This window comes from Taeniopygia guttata, chromosome 3 (assembly GCF_048771995.1).
Source record: "Taeniopygia guttata chromosome 3, bTaeGut7.mat, whole genome shotgun sequence".
Classification (NCBI taxonomy): Eukaryota; Metazoa; Chordata; class Aves; order Passeriformes; family Estrildidae; genus Taeniopygia; species Taeniopygia guttata.
In genome coordinates, this window is record NC_133027.1 from 84,061,752 (window position 1) to 84,078,335 (window position 16,584).

General features: G+C 36.1%; 1 protein-coding gene across 11 annotated transcripts in view; it reads right to left on the reverse strand.

Annotated features, from left to right (window-relative positions):
- SDCCAG8 (SHH signaling and ciliogenesis regulator SDCCAG8) overlaps positions 1–16,584 on the reverse strand; it is a 104,946-nt gene that overhangs the window by 33,567 nt on the left and 54,795 nt on the right. For 8 of the 11 annotated variants that reach the window (XM_030269622.4, XM_072927271.1, XM_072927270.1 and 5 more), the window contains 3 exons: positions 13,923–14,050; positions 11,723–11,831; positions 4,872–5,003 (listed from right to left, as the gene is read on the reverse strand). In XM_030269622.4, coding sequence (XP_030125482.4) covers positions 4,872–5,003; positions 11,723–11,831; positions 13,923–14,050 — 369 coding nt within the window. Of the gene's footprint in view, positions 1–4,871; positions 5,004–6,347; positions 6,418–11,722; positions 11,832–13,922; positions 14,051–16,584 lie in introns of those variants that run through there. The other 3 variants (XM_030269625.4, XM_030269626.4, XM_032747605.3) reach the window with 3 other exon arrangements.

Below are 16,584 nucleotides of genomic sequence, written 5' to 3' on the forward strand. Positions count from 1 at the left end.
CCATCATTGTTTCTTGTAAACACACATACACACAAAAATGTACTTCAGTTTCAAGGTGAAAATGTAAAATTTCAAATGCAACTTGATTGTTCCAGTTATCAAGAATTAATTTTAATTAGTAGTTCTACTGAAGATTTCCCAAATCCAGAATTTCTATTCAGCAGTGTAATAGTGACAGCAAACTAGCAATTGTGATTTTACATAGCAGATATTTGAAAATGCTGGTGTATTCTCTCTAGATCTGTCTCAATTCCCACAGGTATGTGCTCTCTCAAGCATACATGATCTTGCATACACTACCACTTAGTAACAAAACAAAACAAAACAAAAATTTAATGGTGGAAAATAGCCTTTAAAATCCTTGCCAAACTGGTTATCACATTTTCACTTGAGTGGTCTGTTTAAAGATCCATTTTAGCCACCCTTCCAGATAAGCTTATCCATAAGAATCATACATTTGCCATAGGTAGAAAACAAATATAATTTGTCACATGTTGTGCTATACAGACATTTCTGCACAGTTGCTGCACCACACTAGAATGTCTGAAGGGGAAGACACCCCAGGTAGTTGGCTGCAGACACATCTCAGCAACATGGCACGTAGTTCCAATTTGACACATAGAGTCTTTATAAATCCAATGTCTATGAAGTCAAACAAATCTCCTTCTTATTTATAGTAACAGGCGAGAGCAGATCTCTGCCGTCTTGTTACACAGATGGTTGCAACATTTTTATAGTTAACTTACAACCACTGATGCCTAAGGAATAGACACACATCTGCCCCAAACTGCCAGTCCTGTAGGCTCTTCTTTTTAACTTTAGCTAGCAAAAATACAGTCGAAATATGTCTAACAGTGTCACCTCCAAAAAGCTACCACAACAAAAAGCCCCAGAAAGATTTGCATTAAATGTATCATTATTGTTAATGTTATACAGATTGGACATTGATCACACACATTACAGCAAAAATTAAAATTAGTAATATAAACTGTAACCACAAGATCTGAGAGAAAATTCATAGCCCCAAATTCCATATGCTGAACTTTAGAAAAATGTTTGGAAAACAACTTATTAGAAGCTTCAAAATTTATGTTTTATTAAATAGATTTTTAAAGAGCCTTATATTTCCGATAAACTACAGCCCAAATGCTTTTTTTTTTTTTTTTTAACCACTTGATAAAAAGTAAAGGCATGTCTGGTTTATCTTGAAAAGAAGGAAAGAAATTGCCTAGGATTTTCTTCTCCTTCTTGAAGGTCTTCAACAGGAAACATACAAGGAAAAGAGCTAAGCTATATTTCATTAAATGCCTCCCATTTTAGACACTGGCTGTCCACAGAAGCAATCCTCTAAATAGCTGCATTACAATCAAATGCTTGTTTTATGAGAAGAGTAGATGCAGAAAAGTAAAGCCATAATTGAACCCTGTAACTATAAGAGTTGTCAATTAAGTTCAGCGAAAGCTTAAACAGCCTGATGAAATCCTGACCCATGGCAGCTTGGGAAAATAATACTTATTTGTATATATGTTCAAACAATAATAGATCTAGGCAGGTTCTTCTCTTTTTCTTCTTACTCTTCAAGTTGGAAGAGAAAAGAGCTTGTGAGAAAGTGGATCTGCATTTACAGAACTGGACTAAGCATAGAGGTGAAAATGCACACCTGGGAATTCAGTTTGAAAACAGAATAAGGAAAGAATGAACCAAGTTTATACATACAGTTACCCAATTAATTTGGCTTTGAATTTTCCTTCATCTGGAATATATTCAAATTATGTAGAGTGGTGCAGTGAAAAAAAAAAAAACAAAAGATAGAAACCTTTTAGTTTTGCTTCATATTCTTTTTATTCTTGGCTAGTTTCTACCTTTACAGCTGCCTTACGAGAAGTTCTGTACTTTCTGCTATCTGCTAATTTCTACTATCAACACAAATCTACAGAATGGGAATTTGAAGAATTTAATAAGACAGTTTGCTTTGAGGTTGAAAATTTATAAAAATGGACTCTGCTACATAACAGACAAGAATTTCTGCAAGATTCATATCCATGAAGACACACATGATGACCAACTCCACTTGGACTCTTAATGTGTCACCTTAGTCCTGCAAACTGTACATCTTTCAGTTCAAGTTTGCCTCAGTAGCATGCAACAACTGTATCATTTAGGATGGACATCTACTTCTTTTAATGCCGTATTTCACTGAGTAAAAACACACCAAAAGGGCTGGATATTTCCATTACACTGAAAAGACTGATGCTATACCCTGTTTAATGACGGGAACTTAAAATAATCTCTTTCTTAGAAATTTGCTTATTTAATTTGGACTATATTCATTTGCAGCACAAATTCACACAGAGGTAGGAATGGCACAAAAACATTTTTCTTGTTCACTTTCAGGAGAGCAACTATTATGATTGCCAAAACATTTTTGCTCCAAAAGAAATTTTGACTGATCATTTCGGTATTGTTTTTTTCACAAAACAGTTGTATCAGGGCCTGTCATGCTGTCCCTGGATAAAAAAGGTATAGACAGTGATATCTTCCCAAATATCAAAATACCTCATTTTTAAAATGCAAATGTTATGTTCCAAGTTTAGCCAAAATCATTTTAATACAAGAAATTTTCTGAAGATCCAGAATAACAGCAGCTAGAAAATCAGGTCAGAAGGCACTTTGTGGGATTGTGCCGCAAAACAACCTGCTACTATTTGTAGCTGCATACAAAGGAGAAACAAATGTGTTAAGAAGCAACCATCAATAGTATTTGCTGATATTATTAGTATCTAAGTGATGGATAAAAATCTGAGGCAAATTACATTATTATTATTTATTGTTCTGCTTTTAATTAATAGTATAGTCAGATTTCTATTTTCAAGATCAGAAGAGAAAAATTACAATTTTTATTTATTGGAAATTCTTCAACATAAATATACAGAACTGCGAGAATTATTTGTTTGGGTAGTTATTCCTTCTGCTTTTATTCACCTAGATTTGTAAACTTCATGACCAAATTACAGCATTTGGGAATTAATCCTGAAAATCTACTACAGCTTTCACATAGAAATTAAAATTACACTGATTTTTTAAAGCAGTTTAGAGTATCAGTCTTGTCACTTATTAGTTGGATTTTAAATTACTAGAGTGCAAGATGACAATTAAAAATATGTTACAAGAGCCATCTCTTAAAATGCTGGTAAAGTATATTGTTCATGTTTAGAACACCTGAAAATCTCTGCCATATTTACATATTCTAAAATATTAAATAAGACAAATGCTATTACTGCCCTGCTTTCTCTGTTGTCTGCAAAACAGCAGCAGAAGGTAAGGCATTGCCTGCAGCATGACCACTCTGCTTTCAAACCACTTTTGTGTTCTGGGTTAATGCTTTCAGTCTTTTCTAGTGTATAATCATTGCTGCTGCAGCAGAGAAGGAACAACATTTTCCAGTAGATCTATCTTATTCGTAAAAATAGATAGAGGAAAGGTTACCCTAAAAACTTGCAAAGCATTTTAAAATTCTACTAGATACTCATAATTCTACAAAAGAACAGCTAGGAGAAGAAAGAGGGGGAAATTTTTTTTCTCCTGAAAGTAAACTCGAATCTTCAGTCCTGCATATGATATGAATCCACTCCAACTAAAGAAATCAAAAGGGAGGTGAAATAAACCGAAATATTGTGTGGTTACACAGATTAGGGATGCAGTTGCAGCATTTTGAATTTCTTTGTTCTCTGAGCTCTAAATGATGATGACAATACAAGGTTACAGAAGAACAGGATGAGGTACAGACAGAAATCTGAAAGGGAAGAGGAAAGAAGTGGCTCTGGATGACTGAAATGAACACATTAAGTGCTTGCAAGAAAGAAGATTATAGACAGAGAATAAAGAGATGGCAGCAAAAAAAAAAAAATCCTTTAAATAAATGAGCATACAGGACTGGCTGCTTTAATACTTGCAAGCTCTGCTCCTCTAAGGTGGTCAATGATGAAAAAAAACCAGGGCTGTCTAGTCCAAATAAATTTTGCCTTTGACTACTGACAAGAGGTAGCTTTGATGACTGGATTTGCAGAGTTGCCTCTCAGCCTCCTCTGTACTTCATCCTCTACCTCCACAAGCATGTCAGAACTCCCTCCAGTGCCTGTTACACTTAATGTGGAGTGTAAAACAGAAGAAAAAAGCATAGGTGAATTTTCTGGAACCAAAAGGAAAAAGACTCCACAGTGATCTTTGAGGAAGCCTAATCCATATCACAGCACAAGCCATTATCAGTCTAGATACTCTGGCCAGAACAGGCAATTGATATTGGTGAAAATGTTTCACACTAGTCTTGCTGCAGCTGCTCCCACCTCATCCTGAGGAAGTCACAGCTTACAGCTTCTCTGCAAGGCCTAGAAATGGTCAGTATTTCTCTGGTACTATGATTTTCAGTAAGATTTGTCTTGGTAAGCCCCAAAAATACAATTATTACATGGCATAATAGAACACACATCTGTACTCCACATTCACATCACTGAATAACCTCCTCCCTCCTTCCTCCCCAGCTTTCCCCTCCCCTTGTTTTTTTGTTGAAATTGTAAGACTATTCATACAAGTTACAGCAGAGGACAGCCAAAGCAGCCCACACACATATGTACTAGGTTTAAATTCTTTGGAAGACTATGTTGTTCAAGCTTTCCTTTTATTTATCCAAAATGGCACAAGTAAAAGATGTTAAAAAAACCAACTTGACGGAATGGTTGAGGAGGGGGAAGGAGTGGTCATTCCACAAGGAAAGAATATTACTTTCACACAACCTCGTGTCATTTTTATATTTACACAACACGACTTGTACAGTTGAGCGTATCACATACTGACAAATTAACAGGACCTCCTACCTTGACTTCATTCTCTCATGTATTCTCCCATGCTGGATACATTGTTGGTCCAATTCATCATTCCTTTTCTGCATCTTCTCCAATCTGCCATGAAGATACTCTTTTTCCTGACTAAGCTGGTTGACTTCAGATCTACAGAAGTAAAACAAAGCGATGATGGATGTTGTCAGATTTCATCCTGCAGTGTGCCATCAATATGTGGCTTCAGCATTTGTAACATTTCATACATTTATATGTAATGCATAAACAAGCTACTACTAGAACTTAGAGAAACAAAATGCTGTTTCAGACAATCTTAAGACAAAAGAAGATGATACTGGTGGGTATCTTCTAAGTATGCCACTGGCAATCACTAAATTATAGGTTGGCTATGCTAATTTCAGCCTAATTTAAACAGGCATGCCATTTGGCATTATGCATCGATGTTAAATAAGATCAATACATGTAAATTCATACTTGTTAAGCAAGAACTTGGCTAACATTTTGGGAACACATTTCAACTTCTTTATTAGCAAAAGCTAACATTTAGTTTAAAAAAACAGCTACTAAAACATTTTTCAACCTTGACTCCGCTTTATGGGTTGAACTCTCAATAGTTCACAGGTTGAACTTTCAATAGTGGTACTGTTTTAGAAACTTTAGCAACCTCCTATGTCTAAAATAACATTGCACAGATTAAAAAAAACCATCAACAACAAAACCTTCATAAACCGCTCCCCACAAAAAATACTCACACCCAACCAAAAACCCAAAACCTCACTAAGAGGAAAATTAACTAAACTTTCAGAAACAAGGGACAAATCATACAAGCACACACTAATCTACATAAAATTCAGCACAGCCTTTAAGAATATTAGTCACTTCTAAGCAATTCTTATTCTTCACGGGTGAGGAGAGGCACCAGATCCATGAATAACCTGGGACTGCTACTTGCTACATCTCTAACCATCAGCCCATGGAGAAACAGGCATGAGCTGTTTCTTAATATCAGGAAAAGACCTCAGATTAAATAGTGATAAAATATACATTATGCACTTGTACAATTTTAACTCTTTGGAAAAGGTTAATGAGAACATGTCAGAATCTGCTATACCATCAGAAAGTACGAATCAAAAGTAAGTAAATTTGATTTATGGCATCTGCCACTCCATATCTCAAGGTTAAAAAGCTTCAGATATATCTTTAAATCATAAACTTAAATATGCTGCAATTACGGCAGATACTTTACCTTCCTGGCTGTTACAGAATGCAATAACAACTGACATTCTGAAAAATACAACAAAGTGCAGGGAGGAAGGAATACTCCTCCTTCAAAAACATGTTGTTACATTGACAAGTCAAATCTAGAAATGACAACATGATCTTTTCATGCTTAAATAGAGAACAATGCATGGTATCATCTGTGAATCTAAAAGAACTCAGCAAAGGAAACTTTGGACTGAGACTGTATGTAATCGAATTTAGATTGAGAGTTACAGCTCTATTAAGGAAGATCACACACAAATACACCAGAATTGTGTATTAGATTCCAGTGCACAGGAAATTCCTGGATGGGTACATAACAGAGGGCAGGATGTTATAGGAAGGTACCAGAAACTGAATTTTTCCACCAACCATTTTACAGAAATACTAGTAACTTAAATGTCAGCATTAACAAAGCACTGCCAGCTGGACCAACTGTTATCACACAATGTGAATGCAGTCTGTACTTCATACTGATACTGTAAGACAGACAACCAGTGGATAAAAGCAAAGTTGCACTGCAGAGCAGCTCAAAGAGAACTGACACGGGACTAAATTCAATTCTGCATTCCTTTCTTGCCAGTAAAATTCAGCAACAGCATTTGCCATGTAGGAATACTGTAAATTATCACATTTGTTGGGTTTCCCAATTGGGAGATCCTGCTTGTTTTTCTCAATTTATATGTGACTCTCTCATTCATGGAAACAGCAGAAGCAACTTTCAAGGTGATAAAATTGTCCAAGTTTTAGAAGGATTTATAAATCTCCATTACACTTGTAGGTGCCCTAAGTCTTTCTGGAAAGATCAAGTAATTCAAATCAATCAAAATCAAAACACTACTGAAAATCACAATTAATTAAACAAAAGTAAGAAATGAGTTAATTAAAACCACAAGTATCATAATCTCCAGTCTCTAAAATAGAGCTCTAAATGCCTGATGCTTTGAAGCACATTATGAGTGTTGTCTTCTCCTAAAACATCTTTTGTAATTACAGTTAAACACAGAAAAAATTTTCTAATTGTGACATTATTTACATAACGTCCTTTCCATGTAACTAAGAGTCTGACCACCAAGACTCAAGTATTTAATGACACTGGAGTTTTGAAGGACAGCACATATGAAGGACAGAATTGTTAGGTCCATGTTAAAAGGCTCATGAGTGTTGGCATAAAAGAAAGAACACCAGTTCAATACAATATTGCATAACAAGAGTCTTCCATTGTCACTTGTCACTGATTCCCTCTGCATCTTTAAACACACCTTTCATCCACCTCAGTTTCCAAAGATTAAGATGAGGCAGCTAATTCTATGTGATATTTAAGTTACTTCACACATTGTTGAGTTAAAAAAAAAAACAAAACAACAAAACCAAACCCACCATAATTGTACTAAGCCTAATAACTGTACTGAATGCTATAGCACATTTATACAGGAGTAGGAATTCCACTCAGTCAGAGGCACGACCAGTCCTGTGTAAATGCTTCTGAACAACTCTGCTCCCAAGGTATCACAGCAGGAAAAGAGAGCGGGGGTAAGCATCAAAGCACGCAGTGCTGAACTTCAGGCATAGTTCACTCACAATACCAGGGACAGAGATAAATTAATCACTGTGTCTGATGGATACTGCACAACTAAAGGACACAGCGTGGATGTGCTGATGTTCCACCAGACCTACTCTGGGTCCAACAGTCTGAGCAACAAGGTGTGGTGGACTCAGTAGAAACTGAAGCATGCATGCATTTGGAGTGCTGCCACTGAAGCTGAACTCAGCAGGAAGGGGCACTTCTGCAGACTCAGGCTGGCTCCACAAGTCAGGCAGTCATGGATCTGTGTGTGCTTCTGATATCTGTTACACTCAAATGACCTGTATGAAATCACTGTTATATTGAAAGTACACAGAGCAACATCACATGAAAATGTAAAATGCATGCTTGTAATTGGATGCATAATAGATTTTGCCAAACCTCACTGACTTGTCGCTATATCAAAAATAATTGATGGGGGCAGAAGCAACAACAGAAAAAAAACCCTCTATACTTCTGGATCCATTTAACTACCTTAACTTCTATTTAAAAACCACTTTAAGGTTTTATCTACCATCTTTGCTGGAAGAGTCCTGGAAAAAGCCCCAAACAGGTTAGCCTCCAAACCACTTAAACATTAAAGGAAAAAAAAAAAAAAAAAAAAAAAAAAAAAAAAGACGAAATGTTAAATAGTCACAATTCAAAGCCAATCTTAGGATATCTTTAGGATGAGCTGATTTTTGACCATTAAGGTGGCAATGCTGCCTTTGCTCCTCTGAACTTGCTTTTGCATTTTAGTGCTTTTTAAACACTGCCTTTTCCTGCTCTTAAAATCAATTGTTTACATGCACAGAAATTAAATACACTCTAAAATATTTTCTGCTGATGCAGTATTGTTGCTTCTAATTTTAATGACTGAACCTTCAGACAGACTGTTCCCCATCTTCATACAGCTACCTTCAACACACATTTCACTCCTGGTATTGAGTGCAATGACTGCAGTCAACCAAACATGCAGAAAAATAGTTCAGCCGGGTATGTGTTCTTTACTTCAATTAAACTCACACAGTTGGATGCCTACTGTTGCCAAACCAGTAATATAATTTATACATTATAGTCCAAACAGTAAAACTACACTAAAAGTCATTTAACAATATTTATAACACCATAAAAAACAGTGTTAAAATATATGAACTGCAATATGTACCAAAATGATAAAATTTGTTTCTCATCATCAGTGATTAAAACCAGGATCATTGCTCGAGCTTCAATACTCACAACCCTGGTGACAGATTAGAATTCAAATCTTAATGATCAATTTACAATTAACAAGATAGAAGTGAAACAAATTAAACCAACCATTATATATAACGAGACCCAATGGACTCCCATTGTTCCCCTTAATTACAAAACGCAAATCACAAATACACAGTGGGTAGTGTTAAGCATTAATCTACAACCTAGAAACTCAGACAGTGACAATCAGAGGAAAAAAAAGAACAAAACGAGAGAAACAGAGAAGAAATCAACAAAGGACTATATTTTTAAACATGCCTATGCATACGAAAACCTTCACAGACACTATCTTCTTTCTGCACAGCTTGAGGGGTTTATAATTCGTCTGACATTGTCTTTCTGACGCCTCTCTGTGTAGGGACTAGCTCAAAAAATGGTTCCATCTTACATATAAACACAAAAACTTCAGTTTAGATTTCTCAGAAAACCCGCATCAAATATAAAAATATATGTGCCATTCAGATGCATTCCACTGAAACTGTATAAATATGTAGCTGTCACAGATAAATTTGAATTATCTCTTATTACAAATGCGTAGCTCCTATTAAACGAAATAAAAATTAAATAAACTTACTATTGCATATCTTATTAAAAGAGCTTGACTGTTCCACCAATTAAATAATGGTATTGGTAGCACGCAGTTATTTCTTAAACCCATGGAAATGAAGGAACAAAGATTCTAGAGGTACAGCAAGAAAATACATATCCAGGTCCAAAATTCAGTTTTTGGTAAGGTCAAAAATATGGAAAAAAAAGGGAAAAATATTTTCTGTGAAAATAGGGCACACTGCTGCTTTGTGATCTGTTTTTATTAATGTACATAAGGACTAAGTTATAAAATCTTCCCTAAATTACTGCTTTTTTTCCAGAAGACGAAACTACAATATTCTGTCCCAGAATGTGGTTTTACACAACATTCAGTGACAATGAGCTGAAGATTGCCATTTGGAGAGGTGCTACTGAGGAATACGTGCTGATGATGCATTTAGAACTTGGCTAAAATAATTTTCTGCATCTGATCTCCTGATCACATCACTTTGTAGAGCCATCTATATTAGTCTGTCATTTTCCACCACCTCCAGTTCCACCTTGCTGTTCTCATTTTTGCCTTCTTTTTTTTTTTTTTTTTTTGGTCTCTACTTATTTCTCTATCCCTGTAACTGATTGCAGCAGCTCCTATTCCAATGAAGGCAAGATCAACCTATTTTAGGACCACTTCTCAGAACCACTTTCATGCATTCTTCCTTACACTTTCTTGCGCAAAAAATACCACTTCCCAGAGATGCAAGAGGGCTCCTTTTCCCATTTTCAGGTCTTTGACATAGGCAGCTAATGCTGCTAGGTGGAAAAACACTTGGCAATATCTAGTATTTATTTTCAGAGAATAATGTGTTTTCACAGTATGTTTTCTGTCTTTCCTTCATCCTTTACAGTTACTAGTCTGTGACTGTGAGCTCTAGCAACAAAGTCTGTGTGCTGTTTATGCTTTTTTATTGCTGGAATAATAATATGGTTTTATTCCATTTAGATTTTGCACTACTTTAGCAGAAGAGCTCTGCTTTTTCAGAGGAAAAATTCTCTTTGCTTCTCTCTCAAGTACCCCTCACAACACTTGCATGGGAATATTGCTCACAGTCCCTCAAGTTTCTCATATCTTCCCCAAACACCCTGAATGGGATTCATCTCCCAGCTTCAGCCATTTAACAGCTAGTCAACACTTTATATTCAGTGGGAAGAAGGATGGGCAGTGGAGGCATTACCCATGGGAAACATCATAGATTTTATTTATTACAGACATATATATGTGCGTGTGTGTCTGTCATCTACTTAAATCATTCCCCTTTGACCATTCCTGGGAAGAGGGTACTGGGATAAATGAGCTCTCTCTCTGAGTGTTGCCTCTTCTTCATTACCTCAAGAGGATGATTAAAACCACCCAGCCGAAGAATCCTGTCTTGAAAACCAGTTTTATTTTTGCTGAGTGTTTCCCATGAGCCATCACATGAATATTAGCCTTAATTACCAAATTCACTTTGCATGTAATTTACAGAAGCTACAGAATGCCAACTCTCCACTGAAGTCCAGTTTACCACTCTAAATACGAATCCCCAAAAAAATTTCAACAGATACTATTTTCACACTTAAAAATGTAAAATCAAATTATTTGATGCTAAAGAACTACAAAATTCATGTTTTCTTTCCAGAATAGTTCTGTCTTACAGAACTTTTGACTAGATAACTCCATAGCTTTGTATTTCTTTAAATTATTATTACTTCCAGGTGTTGCTTTCTTCCTCAGTTTTCAATGGCTTTGAACTTAGATGTGCTACTGATTGATAAAAAGCAGCAGCAGAATAAGAGCATCAATTACAATCAATTTTGATGACAATTATTTTATAGACAATGTCCAGTGTGCAGTGCAGTACTGTGAAAAGAGCACTAGAGTAAATAAATAAAATTACAACAGTTTTGACATAATTGAATGTTTGTATTTTTCATATAATTTCAGATAAACTTGAATAGTACCTTTTTAAACTATTTTCTACCCTTCATATTAAGAATATGAACACAAGTAAGAAAATACGATGCAATTTTTACGTTGGAATTGTCCCAGAAATTTGAATTACTAATCAGAAACATAATCTTAAGGGGCATATATTATACTGAATTTTTAAGGGGCATATATTACATTGACATGATGAAAAGTAATAAATATGAAAATATAAATAAAAAGATAAAGAAGCATGTCCTAGTAATAAAAGGGCCAGGTTAATAAAAATATACTAACCTGTATTTTTCTGTCATTTGTTCCAACTTTTTTGCCAACACAAAACATTCTTCCTTTAATTTTGCTATGAATGTATTCTGGGAGGTCAGCAATGAATCCAGTTCTTCTACTAGAAACCATAAAATTATGATACTATGAAATTACAATTATAAAAATTTATAGATAGCATAGAAACAATTTTATATATTCTTAATTTCATTCTTCTAGTTCATTCTAGTTTTGGTATGTTTTTTAAACTTCAGCTACTTGGACATCATCACTTACCAATTTAAGGCTCTATGTCAGAATTAGCTGAAGTGTTAAAGCAATGTTGCTACCGAATTTGGTCTTGTAAGAGAAGAATCACTGTGAAGACTAGATATCTAATCTGGTGGGCTTGCTTTTTAGCTAGAAGTTCACTGACATTTCTAGGAGGAATAAAATTGGCAAGCCATGCTTTAGCAGACTTTTGCCTGCTCAACTGGTGCAGAGGGTACACCAGCAGCCCAAATGCTCACACTGTAGACTCATTTCAGTATCTCCTTAAAACAGCAGTTCTTTTATTTACTATGTCCTGAGCTTACCATGAATAATGTGATTTTTTATTCTTAAATTATACAATTTAGACATACTGCCCAGTGACAGTTGAAATGAAACCATTTGATAGAGTAATTTTCAGATACTATCAGTTTGGACTGCACCTAAACTCGTGACCTAGAATCCAGGTATCTTTATTCTTTCAAAAGGAAGATACTGCAAAATGATCTTTCTTGATTTCTGCTTTTAAAATCAGTGAAAGCATAACCACTCTTGCCCAAATTCCTTCTATGTGTGTAGGGTCATAATAAACAAGGTTTTCTCTATATACATTATAAATTACTATAAACTCCCTCTAATTCTACTAGAGATATATAAAAACAGACCCAGGCATAATATTGTTTCATTTTTGTATACTGGGACAATTTATACACCAGGAAGGTAAATTACATTTCTCTTGTGAAAAATTACACATGGTCATACGCAGATGTGCTGGCTAAAGGAGGAAAAAATTATTCTGAGAGCCCCTTTTCTTCTCCTACAGTGTAGGCAGCAGCCATAATGTAGCTGTTTGCATTCCCTGAACACATGGTAATATCCTTTAATACTGTGATAATACTAAAAAAAGGCAGAAAATTGAATAGTATGCCTGCTACCTTACATATTATACAACACCCTTATAATTAATATCCATTGTATAGTTTTCCTGAAAGTACTGCATGACTGGTGGGTAAATATGGTATTTTGTTAAACACATAAATATATAATTTTCAGCTGTTCCAGAACAGCTGAAACTCCTCCTCCTTTCCATGCTCATAGGTTACAGATTTCATCTCTTAAAAATTCCCTTTTCTTTATTTATAATATGCACTTCTATTAATGTTGTTGGCATAGTACTTCATAATACATAAAGCTCTTTTTTGTTTGTTTGTAAAACCCATTTTACTTCCAGATTAAAGTTAGATGTTATTGATGGGCTAAGTCAATGCAATGAAGTCTCCTATTATGAGAACCTGAAGTATGCAAGGGATTAAACATCTTTCTTCTAGACTGAGGATGTGGGGGAGGCACATGGTAATGCTAAAAATGTTTGAGGCTGCAAAGATTAAATAAAGGAACATATCAATTTGGAGCCAGTGAATTACATCCAGCTGCGACAGTGAATTAAGAACCGATTAATGGCTAAAGCTTTTCTCCAGTTTGGATGCCGAAGCAAACTCATTAAGCTTTTAGAGTAGCTATAATGTGTGTACTGTGGGAACTGTTCAATGCTATTCAGGAGACTTTAACTGTAAGCTCAGAGCATTTCCCGCAGAGCTTCTGATGCTATTTTCTTTATATAACATGTGTGCCTGAAAATCCAGCCAAAAACAAGCCCTTTGTTTTTCTACTTTGTTGTGGTCTCTCTCAGCTTTACGTTTCTTGAACACAGGTAAATAAACTCATAATCCAGATGGTGCAGCAGATGTGAGAGCAGCACTCTGAAATCAACAGACAGTGGGCAATACTTCCCATTTTCTCTTTTAAACGCTAACTAATATGTAATTCGGAATCTCCGGTGTAGTTAGCATCTGCTCCCTTCGGCCAGCCAAAGGTTACAGGTGTTCCTGATGTCATTTCACAGTAAGGCGTGGGCCTGGCTTGTGAGTGAGTGCCCAGGCTCTAATCTTTCCCTACCACCTACCAGTTTTCTCATGCTGGGCCTCCATTTGCTGCATCTTCTGTGTCAGCTCCTGCTCTCTTTGCTGGGCCTGAAGGGCTCGGGCCTTAGCTTCATTGCTAATGCAGTGCTGAATGTTCTCTTTCTCCAATCTATAAAAAAAACCAAACAGGAAATAAAGAAAAATAAAAATCATACAGTGAAGAGGATAAATTAAAAAGGTAAAGCAGAACATTCAAATAATAATAATAAAAATCTGGCCAAGCTTTTCATATTAAACATTCTCCTCCCACTTCAGGTTATACAAACCGACCTTTCTCTTACAATGTCAAACATTCCCCAGCGACTAGCAGAAAATGGATAAAAAGTATGATCTATTTCCTGAGAGAAAATTGGCCCCGCAGACAAAAATAGGACTTTATTTTTAAAAATTTTAATCACGACCTCATTTTTATAAGGAAGTTTACCAACATTCACTCTGCACTGCACATATTATTTGCGTTTTCTTTTAAATGCTATTTGTTTAATTCTGCAAGGAAGCTTAGGGACCTAACCCTGAGATGGACCGCTTCCCAGTGAATCAGCGGGAAATAAGTCAATGGGAGTGATTGCCACAGTGCTCGTGATACAGCTACTCTGAAAGCTTAATGAGATTTCTTGAGCAACCAAACAAGTTTTAACTATTAATTTATGTAAATAGGAGATGAATGCATCCATGACAATAGAGTAGACTGCTAGCACCACACAGGCCCAGCCCCTTGTGGTTCTGCTCACTGTGGGGTTGTACAGGAAGGTCTTAAGCCCAGTACTATTATTGAAGTATGCAGGCAAGAGAGCAATTTACTTGACCAGATATGCAAGATGGGGCAATCCACTCCTGAGGCAAAACAAATGCTAGACTACCACACTCCATTGAAGCATTTTATTTAATGCAAGCCAAGCAAAAAGAGCATGGAAAATAAAACCCTAAAAAGATATATGCATGTAAATTAGAAAAGATCCTGAACTGCAAATTCAGATCTAAACTTTCCCAAAGGTCGTGAATATTTATTTGGTGCACATTGGGATCCACATTTAAAACGTCAGTGAGTTCACACATACAAGAATTGATTTCTAGATTTCAAATGACATGAGAAAATTCCTTTCTACTGAAATGACATTTAATAGCTTGGGATAGGCTTCAAAAAAGTCTTATAAACATGTTTTATTCTAGGGATATTACCTATTTCAGAGGGCTACAAAACAGAACACGGGCACAGATCATGTAAGGATAAAGCCACATCTCATGTGGTTGCTGCACTTAACCTTTGGATTGGTGCCTAATAACCCATCCGAGATATTGCAATATCTCAGCATGGCACACACACAATGTTAAATCTTCTCTCTCAAATTTACCCCAAAGCAATACAAATGGTGGGTCACATTACACTAATTCCTGGTCCTGATGTTTCAAGCCCTACCTTAGGCAAAACTCCCTTGGAAATCACAGGCAGTTTCTTCTGAAGTAAGACAGCAAATATGTTTAGATAGCAAAAATATTAGAGTGTTAAGGAAACAAAGCACAATTTTAAAGGAAATTTCATATACTGAATGGCACTTTATCACATCACTCTCAGAATTGCTTTGTAATCATATTGGGGCTATCATAAGGAGTGATGCTCCCATCATTTTTTCAGTGTAAGCTCCAAATATGGAAAGTATTACTAAGAATATTTTCCCCATATTTGTTGGAAACCAGTCTGTGCAAACCCCTTTATTTTACAATTTTTTTTTTATTATTTCCAGAAAGTTGTTATAAGCACTGGATTGCTCAAAAAAGTAAAGGAAAAACAAACCACCTGCACCTCTCACATTCCTATGACACTTTCAGCTGAAGAAAGTGTCACTATCACAGTATTTTAGTGAATAGTTCTCATGTGAGATGGCTGTGTGCAGTTGGGTGCTGTGCAGTCATCTGGCACACAGCTGGCTGGCTGACCTTCTGCTGGGGGTAACCTTCAGCAGGCAGCAAGCTGTACAGCTCCAGCTACCAAGACAAACCTGTGAAGGTCCATTCCTCATCGCTAGGGCCCCTCCCCATGAACTCATGCTAACCAGCAAATTAAAAATAAATGGAGAATCTACTGCCCCAAAACACTCTCCTGTGTAGAGGACCCATCCAAAAGAGCCACTCACCTGTGTCACTTACTGCATAGAGAAGCTAGCAGGAGCTCAGAAACCATGCATGTGTGGTGAGTGCCCTGTTTCTGAAGTGTGTATGGGGTGGTGGAAGATGAATTTATACAATGGACAAAAGCTCAGTTGTAAAACTATGAAAACAGGTAATTCTTACACAGAAGAGCAGCTTCTTAGGACTTAAAAGATTTTGGAATTAAAACAGATTCAGTGCCACACAGAGCAATATCTGAGTGCTTAGAACTGCTCAGGAGCAAAAATATGTCCTGGAACCAAATCTGTCCAAATGGAGTGGCATGTCCTTTATCTATACCTTGAGTTGAACCTGCTCTCTAAGTTCAATCTCTCTGCCCTCCAACTGAAAATTTCCCCAACACATATATGGAGGAAAAAAAAAAAAGTATAATACATGCAGAAAGCATCCCAAGAGATTTTAGGATCTACTAACTTTCCTGCTACAACCAACAAATACTGGAGGAGTCTAGAAGCTTTGACACTGTCTCTCCAATTG